The 21,607-nt window shown below is 42.4% G+C and overlaps 1 protein-coding gene across 2 annotated transcripts in view; it reads left to right on the top strand.

The window, feature by feature from the left end:
* The window catches only part of LOC124596648 (regulatory-associated protein of mTOR), a 320,526-nt gene that overhangs the window by 65,964 nt on the left and 232,955 nt on the right, over nt 1-21,607 (top strand). For both annotated transcript variants that reach the window (XM_047135883.1, XM_047135882.1), the window contains exon 5: nt 10,230-10,393. In XM_047135883.1, coding sequence (XP_046991839.1) covers nt 10,230-10,393 — 164 coding nt within the window. The remainder of the gene's footprint in view (nt 1-10,229; nt 10,394-21,607) is intronic.

The following is a 21,607-nucleotide window of genomic DNA, read 5'->3' as shown; positions in this document are numbered from 1 at the left end:
ACAGGCGTGACAATTCTGTGAAACCATCCTATCAGCACAAACATCGTTACTCTAGTTGATATTGGTTATTCGATCCAGAAGTCAGGGAGCTGGGCCCCAGAAGAGAAAAAATTGACATGTGGTCAATCTGTGGGGAAGCAGAGTGTCATGATAATCCATGTATGGATGTACCACAGCACAATACAGTCTTACTCCAATGCACACGCCCACTCCCCAGCTTACACCCGTGATAGCTCGCAATATATTGTGAGCTTTTCACAGTTTGTGACAGCCTCTATAATATGTGTGTTCCACTGACATATTTTGTGATCGTTGTGGAGTCTGAGGTATTTGATTACTGTCTTCACTGGTATTTCTTATGGCCCATGCTTTAGCATCTGTGCGGGAGGAATCCTGTGCCTGGTGAAGAATAGAACTGAAGACTTGCTTGGTGATATATTGAAACATTCTTTGCCATGTACACATGTAGACTAGACACCACTTGATCCATCTTGTGTGTCACTTGCTAATATATACACAGGTCATCAGTGTACTATAAAATTGTTGCATTTTGTGGCAAACTACTTTGTCATTCAAATGTTAATATATTTAAAAGCAGAGGAGAGAGAATTGATCCTTGGGGTAGCCCTGCAACTGTCATTCTCGGCCCCGCAGTGCCATTTCCTTTTTTTTTTTTCTACCAGTGATAACTGGGAAAGTAAGAGGATAAGTTTGCTTGGGAAGCTAGTGAGAATATTCTGCCTCCACACTTTGACAGCCAGCATTGAGAAGGTGACATTATTATGAGCATTGTTTATGTCAGTTAAAGCACATCTGTTGGGGCTGAGACATATGTGGATGTTGGTTACTAACACAGCACTCAGGAATGTTACGGGCCTGTATGAGGTTGCTTCATCTGTTAGTTAACTGCGTTGTTCTTCCACTACTACTCATGACATCTTCCATTCAGGGATACCAACTTTTTTGTTCCAAATATTATTAAAAATATGACAATGGTGGTTCCTTCCTTTTTGTATTAAGGAAGAGTGCATGCGATATTGTATATTTTCCATCCCGGGGGCATTACTTCCCCTAAATAATGGGGCACCATTGAGTTTCACAACAGTAAAGCAGTCAGTCAGGAAATGGATTTCCTCCTCACCTTCCTCATCAGTGCACTGCTCAACTAGAGTCTGGTGCCAAATGTTTCAAGAAGTCATCCACTAATTTATATGGAAGAATTGTCATTCTGTTGTTGTTCCAGCTTCTATGTATATGCTTAATTTGTTGCCAAAGTGCTAAGCTGGGTAAACTCTTGTTTAAGATTGTTACAGAAGCTTTCCAATTTTTCCATTTGTACGTTGGCCATAAGGCACCATGAATCACACCTGTAAGACATCTGAGAATGGTGGTAGATGATGAGATCCAAGGGATTCTGCAGCTACCTCCTGTATGAAGTCTAATGTTAAACATGTTAACACCAAAATCACTGAATCCTTGGTTTGGTGGAGTTACCCACATCAGGGAAACACCATTTAAAATGATCAACTTATTCTAGTCTGCAATCTCCTCTATCATTTTACCGATGTTATTTCCTTGGTCTGAACCCCAAGCAGGGTGATGAGAATTAAAATCATCTAATATTATCCTTGGGTGTGCTGCCAAATTAAACAGTGTATTGAGTTGTTCTTTTGTTACAGTCTCCCTTTGTGACCTGTAAACTGACATTACATTTATGTCATTCCCATTCGTATACAGCCTCTGACAATAAAGTTCGGTGAATGAAGTCAGAATGGTTGATCAGACAACATGCGATTCACAATGCTGCACCTTCGTAGAGGCCGGTGTTGACAACCTATCCCCCATCATAGTTCATCTGAGCATTGTGTGTTTTCCTGTGTTAGACCTATTGGACAAGTGCTTGTTTAGTGTGTTTGTTCTGAACTGAGAACAGGGCAATGAATGAGCAAAGAATCAATTTAAAGTTTTGTTTTAAGCTTGGCAAGACACCAAAAGAAATGCATGCAATACTGGAATGTGCTTCGGGGGATCAAGCACTGTCCATGAAGTGTGTGTAAGAGTGGTTTGCCCGTTTTCCAGGAGGTTGGGAAAGTCTTCCTGACAATCCCCATAGCGGATGACCACTGACCACTGTCAGTGATGAAAACATTAAGAAAGTTAGGTCATTAATCACAAATGATGGTTGATTAACTGTGTGCATGATAGTGGATGAACTGCAGATGAACCGTGAATCTGTGCTACAAATCCTTACCCAGGAGTTTGGGAAGAGGAAAACATGTTGTCATCTTGTGCCACATCACTTGACTGTCAATCAGAAGCAGGCAAGTTTAGAGGCTTCACAGGCTTTCGTTGAAACAGTGGGTGTGACACCCAATTTCTTGAACTGTATTGTCACTGAGGATGAAACCTGGTGTCTCCGGTAGACTCTGATATGAAACGGCAAAGCATGGAATGGCGTTCTCCAACATCACCTCATTAGAAAAAGGTCAGAGTCGAAAAATAATGCATCAAAACAATGCTCATCACCTTCTTCAATAGTCAAGGCATTATCCACAAGGAATTTCTACCCCAGGGAACGACAGTGAATGCTGCACGGTACGTTGAAATTTTGACCTGTTTTATGCAATGTCTGTGCTTGGTACGACCCCAGTAAGCACAACCAGGTTCCTGGTTTTTTGTTCACGACAATGCTCGCCCACACACCATCGATATCATCAAACAGTTCCTGGCCAAAAAGGGGTTGGTGCAACTTGAAGATCCACCATATTCGCTGGATATCAATCCTCCAGACTTCTTCCCATTCCTTGACTCAAACTCACTTTGAAAGGAAATAGATTTGATGATATCCTGACATCCAATGAAACATGACACTGCTTTTGAACACCATCCCAAAGGAAGACATTGTGCAAGGTTTTCAGGACATGTATTGCAGAGCTCGGTGGTGCACAGTTATGGGAGGTGACTATTTCGAAGGACAGTAAGGTAACTGTAGTTCATCTACGTTAATGTTACAGGACTATTCACCAAACTTTGTCAGAGGTTGTAAAAAGTAGCTGCAGCAACTGAAAGTTGTATCTCTCATGTGTTATCTTCTTGACTTTTAGGTGGGATTCCTTTTATGAGAAACACACTCCTTCCATATTCATTCTCTCTGTCAGCTCAGTTACATTAAACCCAGGAAACAGAAATGGTTCATTTGGCAGCAACCATGTTTCAGGTATCACACATACTGATACCTGTTTGGAGTATAAAGAACGTGAGAGGGTGCATTCGTTTTTTTAAATTAAATCAGCATTCCATTCCATTATATTCTTAATGTATCTCACCATTGTTGATGCTCAGACTCAGTAGCACTTCTGTAATATTTTATGTTACTGTTGTTTGATCATGCATATGAGCTACCTATTAACTGTCTTAGTAAATTTGTTACTATATTATAAATTGCTTTAAGACATTCTGAACAATTGGGCCCTCCTCAAGCATATGGGACTGCAGTGGATATGGATTGTTTCCCACTGGAATTGTGTGAACTCTGTTTGGCATCCATAAATTTTTGTGCATATTATCTGGTACTGATTGTACCCTTTCTCGTGTAGTTGCACTGATACTGTCTCCACCTGCTTGCTTCATTATTGCCTCTTGCTTTTCACTGTTAGATTTAGCAAACATTGTTAAAACAAGTGGTGTCTGTTGAAGCAGCTGACTTGTGGAAGAATTGTTCTTTTCATTTAGTGGTTTCATGGTGTGCGATGTATCAGGTAACAAGCTGCATGAGAGTGAGAGCATACAAATGGTGGGGAAGGTGCCAAGTTCCCTGTGACTAAGTCTGCATATGTTCCAAAATTTAGTTGTGTAGCTGCCTGCCAATGTGCTATGTCTTTTAGCCATGCACTGGTAAATTTTCCTTTGCTGGACGTACCCTGGGCACACCTCTAGAACTGGACAGATGCCCTCTTGAGAAGTAGACATCAGGATTTTTTTTTTTTTTTTTTCCCCTAATGTCGTGTGGCCCAGAGCACCGAGTGTAGCATTTCATACTATTACATTGTTTACTGTGGGCGTAATTCTATGAAAAGTGAAAGTTTTGTTACATCTGTAACACTTCCTGTCCCTTTGTTTGGTGGCAAATTACAAAGGTCGAAGCTCACACCATTGAACCTTCACTGTGTATTGATCATATTCAGGTCTATCAGTTTTTTATATTCCTGTTAATACTTCAAAGTATTAACAGATGTAACGATGGAATAACCCTAGGGTAACCGTGTGATAGGCAATTTGAGCAATGTGACCTATAGCCTTTGGGGTCCGCTGCTCATAGTCTTGCGGTCGCGTTCTTGCTTCTTGAGCATGGGGTCCCAGGTTTGATTCCTGGTGGGGTCAGGGATTTACACCTGTCTTGAGATGATTGGGTGTTTGTGCTGTCCTCATCATTTCTTCATCATTCATGAAAGTCATGAGATTGGACTGAGCAAAGGTTGGGAATTTGTACGGGCCCGATAACCGCACAGTTGAGTGCCCCACAAACCAAACGTAATTATAGCCTTTGGGTGTTATCTCCCAATGCTCTCTTTATGTACACTTTCAATGTACACAGTCTAACTGTGTACTGTTCACAGATATTTTCAGCAGTGCTACCTACCTTCTGCTGGTGATGTTGTAGATTTTCAGTAATGCTTGTAACTATCGATGTGCTCACTGCTTGTTGAAGCTGCCTCAGGACCATCTTTCACTGGGGCAAATTTATTCGCCTTGATGAGCAGCTGTTGTTCCTCCCCATGTTGCTGTTTCGTAGGTGGTTTCATGTCACACATCTCTCGGTTGTCAGCTAAGTTGACCTCACCGGTGGATTCATCCGTATTGTTTTTGTCAGTGCTCAGGAGCTGAAGAGCACTATAAATGGTGCTACTGACAAATCATTCAGAGTGGTTGCCTCCTCTGACTGCACCCTACTGTTCACTATATATCTTGCACTTGTAACATGATGCACACATGGAAAAACAGCTAACGCATCGTTAAGTTGTCTCCAGGAAACGAAAAAAATATATCTGAATGAGTTAAAATCCGAAGAGCAAATATGAGTGCAACCTCTGCAGAATTGTTGTTATGAGATAACACTCTGCCTGCAAAGTTCAGCTTGTCATTGTCCACACTCTACTTCCAAAGTTCAGCTAGCCCCTGCCCACTCTCTGCTCAAAGTTTGGCTAGTCCCTCCCAACCTCCTGCCTCCAAAGTACAGCTAGTACCTGTCCAACCTGCACCTGTTGTTGTTGTGGTCTTCAGTCCTGAGACTGGTTTGATGCAGCTCTCCATGCTACTCTATCCTGTGCAAGGTTCTTCGTCTCCCAGTACCTACTGCAATCTACATCCTTCTGAATCTGTTTAGTGTATTCATCTCTTAGTCTCCCTCTGCGATTTTTACCCTCCACACTGCCCTCCAATGATAAATTTGTGATCCCTTGATGCCTCACAGTATGGCCTACCAACCGATTCCTTCTTCTAGTCAAGTTGTGCCACAAATTTCTCTTCTCTCCAATTCTGTTCAGTACCTCCTCAATAGTTATGTGATCTACCCATCTAATCTTCAGCATTCTTCTGTAGCACCACATTTCGAAAGCTTCTATTCTCTTCTTGTCGAAACTATTTATCATCCGTGTTTCACTTCCATACATGGCTACACTCCATACAAACACTTTCAGAAATGACTTCTTGACACTTAAATCTATACCTGCTTAAAATACTATGCTATACTTAAATCTATACCTATAAAACAAAGATGCTGTGACTTACCAAACAAGAAAGCGCTGGTGGACAGACACAATAAAAAACACACACACACAAATTTCAAGCATTCGCAACCAAAGGTTGCTTCATGAGGAAAGAGGTAAGGAGAGGGAAAGACAAAAGGATGTGGGTTTTACGGGAGAGGGTAAGGAGTCATTCCAATCCTGGGAGCGGAAAGACTTACCTTAGGGGGAAAAAAGGACAGGTATACACTCGCGCACACTCACACGCGCACACACACACACACACACACACACACACACACACACACACACACACACACACACACACAGGCAGACATATGTAAATGCCCTTTCTCGTTTGATAAGTCACAGAATCTTTGTTTTTTATATATATTTTTCCCATGTGGAATGTTTCCCTCTATTATATATGCTATACTTAAATCTATACCTGCACCTAAGTTCATGTAATTCTTACCCAAATCCTGCCCCCCAAAGTTCTGCTAGTTGCTGTCCATCCCCTGTCCATTTATAAAGACTCTACATCCTCCATTGTATTCATGCTTATAATGTTCTCTAATAGCCTTTTTTTATTTGTGCCTGGTCACACTTGTTAAGTTGCCTGTATTGCTGGAATGTTGGCTGTCTGTCATAAAGTATAATTTCAGACTCACTACCAAAAACAGTAATAACGCTTTAAACACTGTTTTAAAGTAAATTGAATACTCTCACTAATGTTAACTGCTTTTCTACCTGTCCGAATATTAATTCGGTTATCTTACTTCTTCCAGAGCATTTAGGGTTCGAAGTACCGTGTCACCGTATCCTGAAAGAAAGTATACATTTCACTTCATTATTACCTGTAATTATTATTGTGATGATTAATGTTTCCAATGCCAACTCACCTTGTGAATGTTTCTACTGAAAATCCGAATTCTGTTTGCTAATTTGTGAAGGGACAAATTTTGAAAGTACATTTACTCAACTTAGAGGAAATGATGAATTTAAGTTCCAGAGATGAAATTACAGTTTCCTATACCAGAATGAAACTGAGAAGTTCATAAATGACTTCCTTTTCAAACATTACTTTACGAACTTTGCAAAGACAAAATGAAGTTAGTACTTGTCAGGAGACTTTAATCTTGAGATTTTTGCTAAATGAATTTTAAAAAATGAACTTTAATAAAGTGCTCTAAAAGTGTAATCCATCAAAGTTGTGTGTCCCGACTAATTTCAGTGGCATTCATTGTTGTTAATTTTTGACCCAGTTAATGGTTATTTTAAGGTGGAATTTAGGCAAATTAATGCTAGGTACTTGAAATAAGATGGTAAGCTTGTAATAATTAACTGTCAAAATATTGAACAAACAGCACTTTTTATTACAGATTTTATTAACAAACTTGTAACTAGAATGAGATTTTCACTCTGCAGCGGAGTGTGTGTTGACATGAAACTTCCTGGCAGATTAAAACTGTGTGCCGAACCGAGATTCGAACTCGGGACCTTTGCCTTTCACGGGCAAGTGCCTTACCAACTGAGCTACCCAAGCACGACTCACACCCTGTCACGAGGTACTGGCAGAAGTAAGGCTGTGAGGACGGGGCGTGAGTCATGCTTGGGTAGCTCAGGTGGTAAAGCACTTGCCCGCGAAAGGCATAGGTCCCGAGTTCGAGTCTTGGTCTGGCACATAGTTTTAAACTGCCAGAAAGTTTCACACTTGTAACTTCCTGTACATGAATAAGGAAATAAAAATTGTCTGTGGCTTCCTTGTCAGAAGCAGTTCATTTGAGCATGTGGTGCAAATAATATTTTAGCAGATTCTTTACGCCTCTTATTAATTAGAGAGACAAAAAATGCCATGATGGCTGCTTTTGATAGGCATTCATGAAGTAAGATAGCATTATTCTTGCCTCGTGATATTTTGGCCAGGAAAAGCCTTGCATCCATGACTACAATTGATGTGAGATGACTTATTATTGCACAAGTGCTAATTATTGCCTTTGCCCTTGAATTGTACCATTGTTAACACCAAATATTTAATATCTTCATAAGCGCACCAATATATGGCCTCACTCAACCACTGCCCAAGGGCTCCTTCCCAGGGTTCACTTTGTCTGTGGTCTACTTTGTTCCACATTAAAGTCATTCAAAAAACTGAAATGGCAAGTCACACCTGTCAAACCCATCTTGATGCTGTCCAATGGGGGGGCCTGCTACACATTTTCCCTTGTAGAATAGGCATTCACAAAACAGAACAATAAGGGAAAGCTTGACCATCCACAGGCCTAGTGGCTTTGTGTCTTTGGCAGAATATTATCCATTTTGAAATAATAAAATATAGTATCCACAGGAAGAGCTCAGACTTTACAAATACAATTTTTTTAAATCATTAAGTATATTACACTGAAATCAAAGGGCAGTTACTAATAACAGTTTACTTTTACTGTGGTTTGATAACATTTCCTTCCCATCATCAACATTAAATAATCATTACTAAATCATTTCAAATATTAACAACACACTACATGAATCTAAAATTAATACTGTTCCATTACACACTAGCTGCCTTCAGAGTTCAGCTAGTCCCAGTCCACCCCCTGCCCCCACAGTTTAGCTAGTCCCCATCCACCCCCTGGCTCCAAAGTTCAGCTAGGCCTTGCACATTTCCTCTATTTGTTTATGTAAGCATGCATTAGTTTTGTAGAATGACTGACAGTAACAAATATTCATTGTCTTTGTATTATTGTTTGTTCTCAGAAACAAAATGGCCTTCAAAGGCCATTAGATCATAGCAGAAAAAGCAATAATTACCCACAGTTTGATTTTACTTTTAACTTTTTCAGCGCAGATGAATAAACTGCATTTTTGAGGGCGGGGTAATGACAATGTTTGACGGTCTTGTAAAGCCTTCATTGGGAAGTGCCATATAGAAATCCACTTAAAGCAAGTCTTATTTTTCCACAGTTTTGTATATCAATGATTCTCTTGTATTCACTTTGAAGGAGAGCTTGGGAAATGTACCATATGCTATCAATGAAAATGTGAATCTGATGATTTTGTAGATTGTCTTATTGTTGTTATTTTTGCGAGGCAAAGATTTATAGCTTATAAAAATAGTTGAAAAATTATGGTTGCACACAGTTAGTAAATTTATCATATGGTTGTATGATAAATTTATTAAAACAACTATGTGCAACCATAATTTTTCAGTCAGTAACAGACAACCTGCCAGTGTATTGTGTGAGCACTCATAACTCCTGGTTGTATAAAAAATTGACTTATACAGCTGTGTGCAACCATGATTTTTCAACAGTCTTAGTTGTGTTTCTGTCATGTGTTGTAACCTTACACATATGGCATCTAGTATGTAACAGGTTTAAGTCAGTCATAAGGAGACAATTCCTGCTATAAGAGTTATAGAGCAATAGTCTTAGGTATGAAGTGCTAAGTGGGGAACCAGGTGCTTAGATTAACAGTTCATTCTAAATATCTTGGTAAAAATGACCAGCAGTACAGTCACAGAACTCTTCTCTACTGATGTTTGATCTTCGCTATTCCTATTTTGTAGACTAGAATAAGAGACTCAGTCCCTAACATCTAGATTTGATTCATGCATCACTTTTCTGGATGCTTTACTGTACTTTTGAGAGACTTACAGTTTCACATGAAATTTTTATAGTGCCGTGACTTGGCTTTTATCAGATATAACGTGTGACAAAGGTCAAATTTACATAAATAATTAAAAATAGTTAAAAATAATGTTCAAGTACCAACTGCAGTTTGAATTTGAGATCTTCCACATTATATTATGATATCTTAACTACTTGGTGTGCTTAGTATACCTTTTAATATATGCTGCTATTAATGTCGTGGTGACTAAACTTTATCTTCTTATGCCAGTCTAATTATGAATGTCTGTGAAGCAAATTTTCCTTATGGTATTTGTTAGAAACATTAGTTTCAATCAGAAGTGTTCACAACTCGTATTTGTAAATAATAAAATTATACCATATTTCCTTGTAAGGTAGAGTTATATTTACCAATGCTCATTTGAGTGCAGCTTCATCTACAAAGCCCACATAAAAACTTTACATATCTTATACTCTAATAGTGTCATTGCAGTGTCAGCAGATGAGCAGTTTGTGTTGTAATCCTTTTTCGTGTCTTATTTTCTGAACAGCAATATATATATTTTTTAATTAAAACCTGTAACAATACATATATTAGATAAATACTAGCAAATATTAATGCAAATAAGCCTTATGCTATCTTGCCTTACGTTATGAGCAAGTCCACTCCAACCTCTCTAAAACTTTATAACTCTTTTTAATACTATTTAAGTTATGTACAACTAAAATTTTTACCTTTAAAAAGTATGTGTAGCAGATTTTGCTAGTCTTGAGTGTGTGTGTGTGTGTGTGTGTGTGTGTGTGTGTGTGTGTGTGTGTGTTTTGTGCTATTAACATAAGGTATGTGATTTTACTGCAGGTTGCTGCACAAAGCCATGGAACAGTGAACACTCCTCCATCATTCAAAAACTGCATTCAGTTGGCAGCATGCAGTGCAAATCAGATATTGCCAATGAATCCAGATCTGCCAGCTGATGTCTTCACATCTTGCCTCACAACTCCTATTAAAATTGCCCTTCGATGGTTTGTAAAAGAAAATTCCTAATTTTTTGTCTCTTGTGTATGACAGAGTGTGTACAAGATTGCACTGTCTGCATTAGATAATAGGTTAGATAGCCTTCATGTTTGACAACTAAATATGAATGATGATAATTTGAAAACTGATAATTCCTTAACATTTTGTTTTGTCACTGATGTGTAGCACAAAAAGAAAAACCTCTGCTGATAAAGGTACATCTGTTTTGACATGGGTGATGCAGAGGCTCTCAATCATTTGTTCTTGCATTTCCTTTTGAACTTATGGAAAGCCATCCACACCACTCCTCTTCATCACAAGCTTTTATCAACTTTGTAATGTAAGGAATAAAGGTAAAAACTCACTGAATAGTTGAGGTGTTCAATCATTGGCTTCCACATAAAGATTGTTTCTAGCTTTTGGATGTTTTTGCATTCCAAGATTGAATAATACATTGTTAACATTGGTTGAGCGATACAAATTCCTGAGTCTTTCATTTGATTACAAGGTTATACAGCTTTCACACATATGTCAACTGAAAACCAACTGTGTCATAAAACTTAACATTCTCTAATTCTTCGGGGACACCAGCTGTAGGGCTGATAGCAGTGATCTTCTTCAATCTTGTGCTAATCACCATAGTGCTGAGAGTTTGGTGGTTGGGAGTGTTACACTTGTGCTATCAACAACTTTCTCTCAGTAGCTGGCTTCTCATCACTGCAGTTTTAATGTTGACACTGAACCTCTTTTCAAGCTCAAAGCTTGTTGATATTTTATAACAGCAGGAGTCAAAATCTTGTAATAAATAAAGACCTTTCCGGTCGGTATCTTGTTTGGTGTCTGGTTCAGTTGAGTGCAGGCAGGTCAGTGTGTTGGTCAGGATGTGGCATTGCACTGGATCGACATCAATTCTGAGAGCAGAACGGCGCCAAAGACTGAGCAGCAGCTGGCATTGAGCCCAGAGTGAGAGTGGTTGTTGCTGGCTAGTCATTGTGCTGCATCTTAAGTAATCCATGAGAATGAGTTCCGTGCATGTCATGAGGCATGTGAACAAACTCAAGAGCCACATTTGCAGCACCGTGGTCAGCTGCACACACTGCTGGTGGGCTTTACTGGTACAACACATGGTGCCCGCTGGAGTCTGGTGTGTGCACAGAGTGATGTTTGTGTTGCTGTTGCCCTCCAGCATGTACACAGTGGGATTTGATGCTGTTGACATCCGGTGTGTACAACCAGAGTTGGGATTGCCATGTGTAACTGGTTTCACCGGAGGATACCGAGGACACGGCAACCCACTGGCCGCATGTGCATTCCATGGTGGTGTGTTGCCAGGCAAGTGGCCAGATACCACAAGAGGCAACTTCTCCTCGAATCAGGAAAGGATGAAAAGTGTCCCAGTAGTTACAAGAGTGTTGTCTGAATGAACTATGTAGCAAAGACTTTGGAGCAAATGGTGTATTGTCATGTGATCTGGGTATTAGAGACCGTGCAGCTCGTAGCTGCTCTCAGTGTGGATTCATGAGATTTTAGTCTCCTGTCGACAACCTGACCCTACTAGAGGCAGCTATCCATCAAACTTTTCTATGTTGGCAGCATTGTATATGAATATTTTTTATATCAGCAAGGTGTGTGGTACTACTTGGAGGCACAGCATTCTAGGACACTCCCAACAGTGGGGCTTTCATGGCCACCTACCCACATTTATTTGGCCCTTGTAAAAATACTTTTTTTAGGTACTGAGTTGGTGAATGCTGTCAAATAGTTTTGAGCTGGAGAATGGTGTTCTGCGTGGAAGTGTTTGAAGTGATACCTTCTTTGCCTTAGCCATAAACAGTCTAATGTCTATGGCAAAGAGTCCTGTGCAGTGTTCCTCATTGGTGGATGATTTCACAGTTTTCTTGTTCCTTCTTCAATTCTACAACAGGGACTCATCAATTACAGCTAACAGTGATGAGGTTGGATGAGTGGGTTGCAAAGATGAGTTTTACATTTTCTGCAGTTAGGTGTGTTGTGATAATTTTAATCATTCTCATATTTTTAGTTTACCTCGTTTGCTTATAAGGGTCACCATTTTATGTTCTGAAGGCTCAGTGAGATTACTGGACCACCTTTTTGATTCAAAACGGTGAAGGTTACCACATCTAAATGACCCAAAAGCAAGAACCCAGAAAGCACTTCATATCTTAAAGTGCCTTAGCCACAGGCCGTAGGCAGCAGACAGGGCACACCTGTTCCTGCTTTATAGGGCTTCCCTGTAATCATCGCTAGACTCTGTGTGCACGGTATACAGATCTGTGAGTCATTTCATCTGAAAGTCATTGACGTTAGCCATCAAAGGGGACTCAGGCTACCCAGGGCTGCTAACAGGACCAACTCCATAACCAGTCTCAGTACTGACATGGGAGACCACCGCTCACCATCAGGTGGCAACTCCTGATGGTGGTCTACACTGTCATATAATACAGTTGCTCATCCAGCTATGGAACATCTTCTGTTCAAATTTTCCATGAGCAACCAAGACCATTTGGGGTCTATGTGAAGCATGAGCTGGAGACACTTGGTGCAGGCCAAATACAAACCTGAATCCAGGGTTGGACCAATTTAACCCTACTTACTACAGAGGTCCAGATTAATTTTAGATTTAGTGTAATACAGAAGAGGAGTCATTCCTGCCCCTCCTTTAAAATAGTATTTTATGACATTTTAAATGAGCACCACCACTATGTAGCCGTATTTGTGGCTGAGTTTAATCAGAGTGACTCCCTTGGATATGTTGTGTCACAGAATGGTGTGTGTTTGTCACAGGGTGGTGTGTGTGCCACCTTTCCATCTGTGCACTCTTCCCTTTAATAAAGCAATACACACAAAACCAGCACAGTAGCCATCCCTTTGTGGAGGGATCATCAAGAACCTGCATGGTGGTAGTCTCCTGACCAAGCAGGGATCACATTGTTGCTGCCTGAGCTGAAAACTCCCCATGTACGCCAAGGAGTATGTGCTTGTCATGACTGGGGTATGGGGACACTGAGCAATGGATTACTGACCAGGTAGCCTTTGCTAAGGTTGGGTGGCACCCACGGGGAGAGCCCTTGTTCGGAGTGAGTGGCACCATGGCAGATCAGCTGCAAATGAAGCAGGTGAAGTTATCTCCTGCTGGTGGCCTTACGGCCCCTGCTGTCTCTATGAAAGGATAGTCCTCTTTCAATGCAGGAAGATATGACCCTAAAATGTTCCCTTCCTTCGCTATGGTATGGGAGGAACTGAGGGCTTAGCAGAAAGCAGAGCAATACTCCCCACAATACAGTATAACTCCCCTTTTATGTTCCCTGAATGAACATTTCCTATGTTTACAATGTTAATTTTCACTCTATTTTGTGTTAACATACACTCCTGGAAATGGAAAAAAGAACACATTGACACCGGTGTGTCAGACCCACCATACTTGCTCCGGACACTGCGAGATGCCTGTACAAGCAATGATCACACGCACGGCACAGCGGACACACCAGGAACCGCGGTGTTGGCCGTCGAATGGCGCTAGCTGCGCAGCATTTGTGCACCGCCGCAGTCAGTGTCAGCCAGTTTGCCGTGGCATACGGAGCTCCATCGCAGTCTTTAACACTGGTAGCATGCCGCGACAGCGTGGACGTGAACCGTATGTGCAGTTGACGGACTTTGAGCGAGGGCGTATAGTGGGCATGCGGGAGGCCGGGTGGACGTACCGCCGAATTGCTCAACACGTGGGGCGTGAGGTCTCCACAGTACATCGATGTTGTCGCCAGTGGTCGGCGGAAGGTGCACGTGCCCGTCGACCTGGGACCGGACCGCAGCGACGCACGGATGCACGCCAAGACCGTAGGATCCTACGCAGTGCCGTAGGGGACCGCACCGCCACTTCCCAGCAAATTAGGGACACTGTTGCTCCTGGGGTATCGGCGAGGACCATTCGCAACCGTCTCCATGAAGCTGGGCTACGGTCCCGCACACCGTTAGGCCGTCTTCCGCTCACGCCCCAACATCGTGCAGCCCGCCTCCAGTGGTGTCGCGACAGGCGTGAATGGAGGGACGAATGGAGACGTGTCGTCTTCAGCGATGAGAGTCGCTTCTGCCTTGGTGCCAATGATGGCCGTATGCGTGTTTGGCGCCGTGCAGGTGAGCGCCACAATCAGGACTGCATACGACCGAGGCACACAGGGCCAACACCCGGCATCATGGTGTGGGGAGCGATCTCCTACACTGGCCGTACACCACTGGTGATTGTCGAGGGGACACTGAATAGTGCACGGTACATCCAAACCGTCATCGAACCCATCGTTCTACCATTCCTAGACCGGCAAGGGAACTTGCTGTTCCAACAGGACAACGCACGTCCGCATGTATCCCGTGCCACCCAACGTGCTCTAGAAGGTGTGAGTCAACTACCCTGGCCAGCAAGATCTCCGGATCTGTCCCCCATTGAGCATGTTTGGGACTGGATGAAGCGTCGTCTCACGCGGTCTGCACGTCCAGCACGAACGCTGGTCCATCTGAGGCGCCAGGTGGAAATGGCATGGCAAGCCGTTCCACAGGACTACATCCAGCATCTCTACAATCGTCTCCATGGGAGAATAGCAGCCTGCATTGCTGCGAAAGGTGGATATACACTGCACTAGTGTCGACATTGTGCATGCTCTGTTGCCTGTGTCTATGTGCCTGTGGTTCTGTCAGTGTGATCATGTGATGTATCTGACCCCAGGAATGTGTCAATAAAGTTTCCCCTTCCCGGGACAATGAATTCACGGTGTTCTTATTTCAATTTCCAGGAGTGTATAATTTTCCCATGATTTACACATTACGAAAAAGTTTTTATTGAGAAATAATGATACTGGCATAATGTTGGTCATGCAGTAGTGTTTACAAATATTATGTGGTTAAGTTTTTTGACACCAGGGTGCTATTTTCAGTAAATGTGTAAAAGCTGTAACATTTTTTTGAAGTCCCTTGAAAAGTGTAAAAGCGGGATTTCACTTTACTTGGTTTGTACAAGGGCTGATGGTGATCCATTCTTGTCCGCAAAGCTCTTGTTCTTTTTGCAGGACGTAGATGACAAGATTGGGGAAGTGGCAGCCATCTCTAAAATGAAATGTAATATACACATGTTGTTGGGCCGATATTTACATATATAAATTTTTGTGAGAGCCAAGATCATTTGATTTTAAGACCTTTATCCCAGTTACTAGTTTTGACAGAGTCCTGCTGTCAGCTTCAGTTTGGCATTACACTATATGAAAAGAAAATAGGTAATTACTAATCTGCACAAGATAAAACAATCATTTTTTGGGATGATCCAAATTTTACAAAAACTTTTACTTACCTTTGCGTGTATGTTCACGTACATGTCATTGACATTTTGAGAACAAAGTGTAAATGCATTGAAAAACTCCACACGGTTTGTCATTTATAAAACAGAATGCTCCGAGATGGGTTGTCAAATCAATAAAAGGTAGAAGTACAACATCCATAGTGCCAATAGAGTTAAAACTACACGCTATTTTGACGATCTCACTTGGACTAAATTGAGGCGCCACAGAGCCCTTGTTGATTGTTGTGTAAACATCAGGCAGCACCATCTTATTAACCAGTGATATATTGAAATATTTTGAAATTAATCTCATGAAAATTTTTACACAATTTAAAAAAGCATGTTATAGTGCTCAATATACCACGACAGCTGATGAGCTCGCCCACTACATGTCGACCTTTTTATTTATACCCTATACGTACCATTCACTAATCTATCCAAGCTTGGTCATCCTCCTCACTCCCCCTTCCCTCTCGCAATCATTGAAATCCTCTAAGGAGATGAAAGACAGGAAAAAGTCATCCAAAAGGGAGGACATTTGATGTCACCCATGCCACCAGATCTCACCTGTTCCACTCCTGTGGCTGAGGTGGAGATTCCAGCAACTCCTGAGACCCCAGGTCGCACTATACAAAGGAACCCAGAACCTATGTATATTGATGCCATAACCCCTCAACCAGTGGTAGCAGGTGACCCTAAGGCATAACTTGCTGCCTTGGTCCCTTGTACATTGACAACATTATCCTCCTCTGGCACTGTAATGGCTTTTTCCACTACTTGGCAGAGCTACGACATCTTTTAAGCATTTCACTTGCCTTCTGCATTGCCCTTCAGGAGGCTTGGTTTCCAGCAACACAGAACCAAGCCATTCATGTAGACCTGGGATATTATAAGAATTGTACCATCTGTGACAGGGTATCAGGCAGAGTTTGCACACATGTTCTAGACACCACCATGTAGTGAACTTGTGCCTCTTAATACATGTTTGGAGGCTGTGGCTGTTCAGGTAAGGGCATTTCAGGATATTACCATCTGCAGTGTTTGCTTCTCTTCTGATTGTGAAGTGTCTCAGGAAATACTGTTTGCGTTGGTTTCTCAACAGCCCCCACCTTTCCTAATCTTTGGCGATTTCAACATCCATAACTCTTTGTGGGGTGGAACCATTGGCTGCAGTAAAGACCTCAAAAATGTACTGGCACAACTTAACCTTTGCCTCCTGAATACTGGTATCACCACACGTTTCAGTGTGGCACATGGAACTTTCTCAGCCATTGATATTTCCATTTGCAGTCTGTCCACTGGAGAGTCCACGATGATCTGTTTGGTAGTGACCACTTCCTGATCTTCCTGTCACCCCTACAGTTTCACTCCCCAGACACTTGCCCAGATGGGCTCTCAACAGTGCCGAATGGGATGCTTTTGCCTCTGCTGTTGACCTTGACTGCCTGCCATATGGAGATATCTATGAGGCAATCCAGAGTACGACTATAGCCATTCTTTCGGCAGCTGATTTAGTGATCCCCTGTGCCTTGGGCCCACCCCAATGGAAGACAGTACTTTGGTGGTCCTTGGAAATCAGAGGCCATTCGAGATTAAAGGTGGGATCTCCAATGCCATAAGCAGCACCCATCGTTGGAGCACCTTATTGCCTTTAAGCGGTTCCATCTGCCACCTAATAAACTGATGGAAGTGAGAATTCTGGGAACGGTATGTTTCAACCATTGGACCACGTACCTCTCCTTTGCAGGTTTGGGCTAAGACAGGCGTCTCTATGGATACCAGAAAAAAGCAGGCGTACCTGGTGTTACCTCAAATGGCACTCTCTACACTGACCCAGATACGGTTGTCAAACATTTTGCTCTGCACTATGCTCAAACCTCAGCGTCTGAGAATTATCAAGCACCCTGTCGTGTCCTAAAACAGCAGTTGGAGCAAAAGCTGTTCCCTTTTACTGTATGCCACCTGGTGCCATATAATGCTCCATTCAGTGTGTGGGAAATCTTCAGGGTCCTAGCCCACTGCCCTGATACAGCCTGTGGGCCAGACCGCATCAAAAACCAAATGATCAAGCTCCTACAGATGGATTGTCAGCATTGTATCCTTGCCATCTTCAACTGCATCTGGAGCGAGAGTGAGTCCCCATCACACTGGTGAGAAAGCATCATTGTCCCAGTACTGAAACTGGGCAATCACCCTTTAGAGATGGACAGTTACTGCCCAATAAGTCTCACCAATATTCCCTGTAAGTTGCTTGAATGCACGGTTAGCCAGCGGCTGTGTTGGCTCCTTGAGTCTTGGGAACTTCTGGCTCCATCTCTGGGTGGTTTTCACCAAGGCCGTTCCACTACTGATAATCTGGTTTACCTGGAGTCTGCCATCCGAACAGTTTTTGCCTGACATTGACACCTTATAGCCCTTTTTTTTTTTAACTGCAAAAGGTTTATGACACGACATGGTGATACCACTTCCTTGCTACCTTACACAAGTGGGGTCTCTGGGGCTTGCTTGTGATTTTCATCCAGAACTTCCTGTCACACCATATGTTCCGGGTTCAAGTTGGTGCTTGCCACAGTATCCCCATATCCAAGTGACTGGGGTCCCACAGGGTATTGTACTGAGTGTTCCACTCTTTCTAGTAGCCATCAATAGTCTAGCAGCAGCTGTGGGATCCTCACTATCATCCATCTTGTTTGGTGATGACTTTTTCCTGTATTATTGCTCCTCCAGTGTGGGTGTCACTGTTCATTGACTGCAAGGCGCTGTACGAAATGTGCAGGCAAGTGGGTTATGACATGCACTTCTGTTGATGTCGTACCATTCACCCACAACCAGAACTTTACGTCTACAACCAACTACTCAATGTGGTGGAGGATTATCACTTTTTAGGACTGGTCTTCAGTTATTGGTTGATGCAGATTCCCCACTTTCGCCAGCTTCAGGGAAAGTTCTGCTGCACTGTAATACATTTTACTGCCTGAGTAACACCAGCTGGGGTACAGATTGCACTACCCTTCTGCAACTGTACAAAGCCCTGATACAATCCCACCTTGATTATGGGGTCTGGCATACAGTTTGGCATCGCCCTCAGCATTGTGGATACTGGATCCGACACACCACTGTGAGGTTTGACTTGCGACAGGAGCTCCATTGTGGATCAGGTGCCAGCAACAGCTTGTCAGTTGTGCTACCCACATTCACAGCTCCCCAAAGCATCCAAATTACTGTCCCCCCTTTCCAAACATGGTAATCCGTCTCCCACAACAGAGGTCCCGATCAGGAATTATGATGGCAATCTACAACTTGTTTCTCCTCTCTGAACTTCAGTTGTTTCCTGTTTCACCTCTCCTCTGGACCCACTTCTGTACATCTCCCATGGTACATCCCTCAGCCACAGCTTCATGCTGACCTATTACGAGGTCCAAAAGACTCGGTTCGTCCAGATGCCCTCTGCCGCCAGTTTTTCTCCATCCATGGTGCATCCTGGAATTCAAAAGTAGTCTACACTGGTGGCTTGATGGTTTCTGGCCAGTAGGTTTTGCATATACTCATGCGGAACATACTGAACTGCTCTCCTTGCCGGATGGCTGTGGTGTTTTCACTGTGGAGTTGGTAGCCATCTCTCGTGGCCTTGAGCATATCTGGTTCCTACACTGGTGGGTACTTTTCCATCTGCAGCAACTCCTTGCGAGCAGTTTAAAAGCTGTAGACCAGTGCTACCCTCACCATCCCTTGGTCATTGCTATCCATTCTGACCTTTGTGTATGGACCCCAGGCCACGTCGCGATCCCAAGAAACGAACTCACTGATAGCCTTTTGAGACCAGTATTTCAGAAACCGATGTCTGATCGGTATTACGCTTCAAGGTTTAGGTGCATGGAATATGGAATAGCTCACTCTGACTTCACCAAACAAATGATGGGTGATAAAGGAGACTGCAGACCTGTGGAGGTCCTCACTGCAGGCCTCTTGCAAGGACTCTACTGTCCTTATCCGGCTTCTCATCGGTCATAGTTGGATGACTCGTGGTCTTCTTCTCTGTAGCAAGGACCCATCCCACTGTTATTGTGGTTCCCGTTTGACGGTGGTCCACATTTTGCTAAACAGTCCCAACCTACCTGCCCTGTGGCAGATTCTTAATCTCCCTGACTAACTACCCCTGGTGTTAAGAGACTATGCTCCAGCAACTGACTTAGTTTTATGTTTTATTCGTGAAGTGGGCTTTCACCACTCTCTTTAAGGGAGGGCCCCTTGACCTTATCGGCCCATTGGGAGGTTGACAGAACACTCTGTTGCCTCCTTTGCCCAGACCAGGCTGCAGCTGTCTGTGCTTGGTGGTCCAGGATGATTCTCACTCTGAGTAGAATTTCTCTGGTAAGTGGCAGAGGCTGAGGGGATGTATTTCCCCTTATTGCACTCTGCTTTCAGGTTACTCCCTAGATGAAGCACCTTGCTTGCCTTACTTCCCTTGTCTATCTCTCTTCTTTTTGTGCATTACCTCAACTTCACTGATATTGGTAGACCTTTGGGTTTTCTTCCCCTGGATTTTGCATGGTAGGCTATCTCTGATCTACAGTCATATAGACACATCTGTTCGAGGAAAAGGGGACTGATGACCTAATAGTTTGGTCCCTTTATCCAACCAACCAATCTGTGACACATAACATCTTGCTCTGACAGGAGGACCCTCCATTGTGTGGTGCTTGTGGCATGCAGATCACAGTGGGCCACATTTTTGTTGACTATGTTTAATATTCAGACAAGAGGACAGCAGCTAATTTACTACAGATTTGCCCTTATTTTAACTGACAGTCGTATGAATGTGGTTCAGCATTGAAGGTTCTGTGAAATACCCAAATTGTTCCCTAAAATTTTGGGGAGAAGTTTTTAATGTGTTGTCTGGGTGGGTGGTTCATCCATGTTTGTTCCAAGTAATGAGCCAGAAACATATCCCTGTGTAATTATTTTATATTTCCTCTTGTATTACTTATGCTCTGATTTTTATGCTATCTTAGCAGTTGTGAGATAGTGTGATTGTGCAGGTGACTGTGGATGGGATTTAGAGAGATGGAGCGCAGTTTTGTGTCAAATTGCCTCTTGCTTCTTTTCTAACATTTTTGATACTTTAACCACATATGTTTCCATTACTTTTTGTAACCTCGCCATTGAGAACTCCTAGAACAAACACACACACACACACACACACACACACACACACACACACACACAGTTTTGAAGATAAGATATGTGAAGGCAGGGTTATTGAGTATTTACGTTTAGAAGGTTGTGGTGAAGAGATGACTTGCATCCAGAGAGAGTTATTTTTAAGAATTGGGAGTCTGGGCATGATTAAAGTAACAAGCAGTTGTGGAAGCACTTGGGTTTCATATCATCACATCCTATCAGCCCATAAGTCTCTGTTGGGTTGGGATTGAGAGTAATTCTTGTGGATTTCTCTTTCCATTTATTCCTCTGTTTTGAAAGCTTGTAAGTATCTCACATTGTGTGCGATTATTGTTTTGCTGTCATCTTTCATTCTTATAAATAGGCAGTTTTTGTCTTTATTTGCTCAAAATTTTGTGGGCATGAATAAAATAGACTAAGGTTTGTATTTCCTAGAAAATTGTTTTTATTTAACTTGGCTTTTGTGGTCTTATTTGGATTCATCAATGGTAAATTGGATAGAGAATGGAGAAATACATGCACAGAAGAAGGGTAAAATGAAGACTGAAAAATTGGTATTGAAATTAAAAAATGAATTTTCACTATGCACACTGTTCCTAAATTCTACTTGCACAAATGTAGAGTGTGTGGAAGATACTGGGTAGATAATGATTTGAATATGGTCCAGTGTCCACGGATGTACAATATTCAGTCTACAACA

Source organism: Schistocerca americana, chromosome 2 (genome assembly GCF_021461395.2).
Source record: "Schistocerca americana isolate TAMUIC-IGC-003095 chromosome 2, iqSchAmer2.1, whole genome shotgun sequence".
Classification (NCBI taxonomy): domain Eukaryota; kingdom Metazoa; phylum Arthropoda; class Insecta; order Orthoptera; family Acrididae; genus Schistocerca; species Schistocerca americana.
Note: the sequence above shows the minus strand (reverse complement) of the source record. Positions and strands in the feature narration are given on the sequence as shown.